The sequence below is a fragment of the Mesitornis unicolor genome, unplaced genomic scaffold (genome assembly GCF_000695765.1).
Source record: "Mesitornis unicolor isolate BGI_N332 unplaced genomic scaffold, ASM69576v1 scaffold35247, whole genome shotgun sequence".
In the NCBI taxonomy this organism is placed as follows: domain Eukaryota; kingdom Metazoa; phylum Chordata; class Aves; order Mesitornithiformes; family Mesitornithidae; genus Mesitornis; species Mesitornis unicolor.
In genome coordinates this window covers 333-6,856 of record NW_010197667.1, presented here as the reverse complement: position 1 = coordinate 6,856, position 6,524 = coordinate 333, and the positions used below count along the sequence as shown (strand labels likewise).

General features: G+C 49.0%; 1 protein-coding gene across 1 annotated transcript; it reads left to right on the top strand.

The window, feature by feature from the left end:
- Positions 1 to 7: 7 nt before the first annotated feature.
- On the top strand, positions 8 to 4,361 carry DPAGT1 (dolichyl-phosphate (UDP-N-acetylglucosamine) N-acetylglucosaminephosphotransferase 1 (GlcNAc-1-P transferase); the record flags this gene model as incomplete). The annotated part of the gene is made up of 8 exons (XM_010188875.1): positions 8 to 106; positions 194 to 407; positions 880 to 1,026; positions 1,168 to 1,252; positions 1,702 to 1,890; positions 2,531 to 2,618; positions 2,969 to 3,124; positions 4,296 to 4,361. Coding segments are annotated over 8 exons (1,044 nt in total), but the record flags the coding sequence as incomplete, so codon positions are not given.
- Between the last annotated feature and the right edge of the window lie 2,163 nt (positions 4,362 to 6,524).

The window sequence follows — 6,524 nt, the reverse complement described above, 5'->3', positions numbered from 1 at the left end:
AGTGATCAGCGGGGCCGTGTTCCTGATCATCCTTTTCTGCTTCATTCCCGTGCCCTTCCTGAGGTGCTTCGTGGAAGAGCAGTGCGCAGCCTTTCCCCACGACGAGGTGAGACGTGCCTGGTGCCGGGAGCGTGGTGGGCACAGGCGGAGAGTGTCCACTGGTAATGCTGGGGTGCTGTTCTCCATCCTGCAGTTCGTGGAGCTCATCGGTTCGCTCCTGGCCATCTGCTGCATGATTTTCCTGGGCTTCGCAGACGACGTTCTGAACCTGCGCTGGCGTCACAAGCTCCTTCTTCCTACCATGGCTTCCCTCCCGCTGCTCATGGTTTACTTCACCAACTTTGGAAACACAACCATTGTGGTGCCCAAACCCTTCCGAGTGCTGCTGGGCATGCACTTGGACCTGGGTAAGTTACGAATCACAGGAAGCCATCATCCAAGTGGCAAGCCATTGGTAGAAGGGGTCACCTGAGGGTGCATAAAGGATTTGCTTAACTAAGCAGTGAGAGGGTGCAACTCCACCCACTAAGTGTAAGACTGGAAAGGACATCCCAAAACCTGGCACGATTGCGGCGATCCAGTTGAGCGCCAGACGTGCACAGGACTCGGCTGCCGACGCCAGAATGGCCGAAAGGCAGAAACAAGGCCCTACGGCCTGCCGCCGCACCACAGTGGTTTACTGCGGTTGCCGTGGCATACACACGTGTACATGCGACGGCCGATTCACGAGAGAGGGAGCGATTTATTAGTGAGCTACCGCTATCAAAACTGACTGAGATCACTACGTAATGGATCGTTGAACAAAGTGGGAAGCGAGACCTTTGGTGCATGGTGCTTCACCCAAGAATTCTAAAGCGCTTGGCTCACTCTGATCTGCAGGTATCTTCTACTACGTGTACATGGGCATGCTAGCGGTGTTCTGCACTAACGCCATCAACATTCTCGCGGGAATCAATGGAATTGAAGCGGGGCAGTCGCTGGTGATAGCCGCTTCCATTATCGTATTCAACATCGTAGAGTTAAATGGTAAGGAAGAGAACGTACATGTTTGCGGGAGCGCAAAACAAGGGGAGGGAGAGTCCTAGATTTCAGTATCTCGTATTATTAAAAATCAACCAGTTGTGTCTTATCACAAACACTTTTTTACTTTTTTATTTTTTTCCATAGGGGATTATCGGGATGATCACATTTTTTCTCTCTACTTCATGATTCCCTTTTTTTTTACCACCCTGGGGCTGTTTTACCACAACTGGTAAGAGGATGGACTTTCAGACTTTCTTTCACTTTACTTTCTGACCTTTCAAAGAAACAAAACCACTTACCTATGTGCAGGTGGGACATCAGAGCGTAGACGGGCTTCTTGCCAGGACAGAGAGCGCGAAGCGTCGATGTGCTGGTAGCTTTACTTCCAATTAGAACGATTCCAGTAATGCTAGCTCACCAAAATGCACAGAATACGCTCCCTCGTTTGTCTCACTAGCCGTCTTTTCACACAGTGTTCTCTACAAGTCAGGCTGTGGGTCCCGGTCCCGCGGTTCTTGGCGTAAATACCCGCAGTTGTTGTTTCTGCCACGTAGATCTGCTTCAGTTCCCTCCCGGCCCCTAATTTGCCCCACGGGAATACAGTTGGTGGTTATCAAGTCATTTTCACAGCAACGGCACTCAGAGCAGACCTTTGTTTTTCTGCCCCATGGACTGCAGGTACCCGTCTCGAGCATTTGTCGGGGACACCTTCTGCTACTTTGCTGGCATGACGTTTGCCGTGGTGGGAATCTTGGGGCACTTCAGCAAAACGATGCTGCTTTTTTTCATCCCGCAAGTGCTCAACTTCCTCTACTCGTTGCCTCAACTCTTCCACGTCATTCCTTGTCCCCGTCACCGGCTGCCAAGGTAACGTACCCGAGTGACCTGTAACAGTACCACAGATGGTGCCTTTTAGCTCCCACACCAGCCGAGAAAGGTGCTGGTAGGTGCTCTTCTTGAAAGCCATCAAAGTAAGCCTTATAGTTAAAAGTTACCTGGCTCGCTCAGCCAGCTCTGGTTGAGTCATACAGGGGAGGTTGCTCAAAGTTAGCTTTTCCGACTGCCTGCACCCCCCCAGATACAGAAGAGTAATTTTTAACAGTGTTAGAATGTGGTTATTCTCAGCTACGAGACTGCGAGAAATTGACACGGGTTGCTTTTAATGCTGTCGCGGTATTATCTGCTGAGATTTCATCGTAGCGAGTGTTCTGTGGCACTGCGCCACATCAGCGACTGTCTCTGCAGATGTTAGATTCTCCTATTTTGTTTTCAAAACTATACAGTTTATGCATATATTGGGGGTGTGATGGAGAGGAATCTCCTCCTGACTTAGCCCGAGCTACAGGACTAGGTAGCGACAGCTGGTGTGAAGCGTATCGGATTATTCCTGCTTCTTCCACTGCTGGATTTCCTTCTCGGCTACTCAGCTAGGGATCTAAGTCTGCTTACGTAGGGATTTCTCTGTCTCCTTGCTCTATCCAGACTACAACTTTAATGTTTCTTTCAGGCTCAATCCTAGTACAGGGAAGTTGGAGATGAGCTACTCCAAATTCAAAACTAAAAGCCTCTCTGTCCTGGGAACAAACATTCTGAAGGTAATACCTGGAAAACATTCAAAAGCCGTACGCATTTTGAGCCGGCGCTCGAACGCGAAAAGAACGGGATGAGAGGGAATGCGGAACTTCTGGGTTCGCCAGTTATTTCCTGGCCCAAATCCAGAAGAAAATGTTCCGCTGAGTCCTTCGCCATCCCTTGCGGTCGCTCGATTGCGTTAATAATCGACCTTTCAGAGTAACCGCGTGTACCAGTGTCCCGTGACCGTCGTGAGCCTGTCCCATCTTTTCAGTAAGAGCACGAGCCAGACAGCAAAAGGGATCCTGAGCAAAACCAGCCAGTGAGCACCAAACAAACCCGGTGAAATAGCATGCAATTTTTCTTTCCCCAGGCCGTGAAGATCTTGCACATAGTAGATGTGAGGAGTGGCACGGATGAAGATGGCGAATACACCGAGTGCAATAATATGACGCTTATTAACTTTGTTATAAAGCTGATTGGACCCACCCATGAGCGAAATCTCACTCTCCTGTTGCTACTCATTCAGGTCAGACAAACAGTTCCTCCGGTAGAAAGATGTACTCTGCAATAGACACAGATCCAAATCGGTCTCAAAAATTTTAAGGGGAAACAGGGAAGTAAAGTGTCACACTCTTTGCACAAGGTGTGGTTGAGCTGTGGAACATGAGGAGAATCAGAGGTTTGCATGGCTCCAGGAGCAAACTGATTCCCACCCACCGCCCCGTTCACTGGGAGCTAATAAATACAAAGTCCCTAGGCTAGAACAAGGCACAAGGTTGGATGTTAGAAAGCATTAGGAAAGCAGAGTGCCTCAATGCTCTAGCCCAGTACAGCCTTTTTCCTTGTTCCCATTTTTCGGTCATACCACGTAACACAGCCCCAGAGTTCTCTCTGGCCAGCAGACTCACGTAAGCACAGCACGCAGCTCAGTACCGTGTGGAATCCGAGTGGGGCGCGGGAGCGTTTTGAGGCGACTTAGGGCACAAGGGTAACGTGCCTCACAGATACTGCCGCTACCTCTATTTGGCACGTGAACTCCGGTGCAAAACGTAGTAGAAACACTAGGGAAAGGCCTGCGTTGCTCAGTCGCCCACAATAAAATTCTGGTTTTATCCTCAGATCAAAGATAAGAGGTTCTTGCTAGGGAAGACAAGACACACTTAGCCAGATTGCCTTTCAGGAGGAAGGGCTTCCGACAAACAAACCTGGAGACCAAATAGGGCTTAGGCAGCCTACACCGGGGATGGGAGAGGACAGGAAGTACCCACCACTTGGTCTTGAGCTCAGTCATGACAGAGAAGTCATGGCAGCACCTTCTCATAAGGAATTGCAGCTTTGACACGAGGTACTGCCCATTGCAAACCATAGGGTTTACGTTATAAGACAGGCTTCTCAAGAAGGAAGGAGTCATTTCCAACCGTTCACCTCGCCCACTTGTTCTCGCAGTGACTGTGCGCAGGCACACGCAGAAATCCCCTGCAGATAGCTATGATTGTCTAAGATGGAACCGAGGACTTAATAAGCTAGACTTCTGCCCTTCATCATTGTAAACCTAAAAAACGTAGCCTAAGTGTTGTTATTTAATGAAACAAGGCATGTCAGAAAGCATCGCAAATCCATCTAAAAAGGAGGAATCTGACAGCTTGTGAACTATTGATCACTATCATGATTCCATTCTCTGTCTGATTTTTCCCTAGGTCCTGGGCAGCACGATTGCATTTTCGATCCGGTACCAACTAGTGCGCTTGTTTTATGATGTCTGACTGGGCTGGCAGGAGCAGAGGAAAGAGTTGCACCTGCCGATCGAATTTCTCCAGCTGCTGACCAGACAATTCGACTGATCTTAATCTGGCCGTCCGAGGACCTCAGGACTCCTGTCAAAATGCAAGCGACTGCTCTGTGCAGGCCAGTCTGGAACAGTAATCACTTTTTTTTTTGTGCACGGAAGGCTTTTGACCAATTCCACTGACAGAAAAGATTCGCCACTGCTTGGACGTCATCGATCTTGGGAATACCTGTCAGAGGGGAAGTGAATTACCCACATACTTTCTCACAGCACTTTGGGAAAGCGGGAAAGATGAAATCTCTATACACCTAACAAGCACGCTACTGTTTCCCAGGAGAGGAAACGGAAGTTCAATGTGTATGAGACTCAACTCAGCAGAACAAGTAAACCAGAATCCTCTCCTGGCTACTCCAATCCTGTGTTATAAATCATACCCAAAAGTCAGAGTGCTCTGAGAATAAAATAACTCAATGGTACCCTTTCCCCTTCAGTGCTTTGCCTTAAGAATACTGACACACAGGAAAACTAGGCTGCACAATAAATCTGCGGCCTTCAACCCTGCTAGAGGGCTGATCATTTCTGCAGTAGACTCCCTCCTCTTTCACAGCTACTGGGAACATTCCTGCCGAAGGGCTTTTATTTCTGAACGTCTTTACCACCTGCCTTCCTTCGTGGAACAAAACACATCTGAAATGGGCTGGCAGAGTAAGGATTGCTGTGTCTTTGTGTAACAGAGGGCATCAGTAAAAGCCTTAGATTAACATGGAACTAAGACCCTGCAGGCTGCAATTACTTTTTCCTCAAATAGAAATCAGTATTTACATAGCAGTATCTGGCACCGTAGTTCACCACAACATTGCTACTTACCTGACACACACACAGGAGCTATCGGAGTACCAGGTTAAACAGTCTGTGCAAGATTAATGGGAGCGAAAAGCAAAATAATGCAACGGCAAGGACAGAGAAGCTGAGATGGGTGACAACAGAAGTTGCCAAGTCCGGTACCTTAATAGATGCAAAGCTGCTGCACGTCCAAGCCCTGCCAGCAGTGAGGCCAGGAACGTATTCCCTGTAGGCAAACGCACACACGTCCGGTGACGCTGATCGGCACAGAAAACACACGGCACTCAAACGTGAATGGTACAAGTGGCCAAATCCTCTTCCCTCTCTCCAGACGATGGATATGGAAGTCTGCTATTGGAGTATATTTCTTTACACAGATGTGCATACACGCATGCAAACATTGTGAATCCCTTCAGTTGCTGGTCTTAAACGCACAGTCTGTGCAGTAACTAGCCGCTGGATTTCCTGGCACACTGGGGCATAGGAACACCCAGGGTGCACAGTACTTCTCCACTTGCTCTTACTCAAATCTTCTCACCTAGAGAGAGAGATAGAGATAGAGAAATTACTCTCTCTGCTACCTGATCCAGACATGCAGCCTTCCGGTAGCTGACTCTCAGATGCCCAATGCATTTCCTCCAGTAAACTGGCTTAAACCTACCTCCAGTAAGAAACCTACTGGCCCCCATCTCTCATGTATCTGGTCCGGGATACCTGATTCCAAAGCCTGTTATCCCACTCGCTCACTAGTCTGGTTCATTCACTGGTGATCGCACGTGCTGGCATTCCACCCTAGACACAGACCCCCCTCTGCACATGCTCATCTTCCCATTTACTGGTACTACATATATTTGGGCCCCTTTAACCTGCAGCGCGATGCCAGTTGCTGACACTTAAGCCTCCAGACATACGTACGCACACAGGGCAGACTCTCCCCTCATCATGGGTGGGGGGGGGGAATACTAGAGAGTTTACTAGGGCAGCAGAAACCGCAGAGATAAAGGCTAGCCATCAGCAACGTGTTCACACACAACCACTTTCTTCACCCTGCTTCTCCTTCCATGTGCCCGAGTTTCTTCCTCCCAGTCCAACTGGACTCCTTCCCCAGCTTCAGAGCTCCCCTTAAACAACCCATAATACATCTCACACATTCACACAATCCCCTAAGAAGGGGGTCACCATAGGTTTTACACATCCCAAAAATGCTCTTCCCCCTTGTGCCACCATAAACCCAACACCCCTACAGGTGGGGATTCTCCTCAGACTGCAGGCATCCCGGGTCACCCTCGCCCGTACT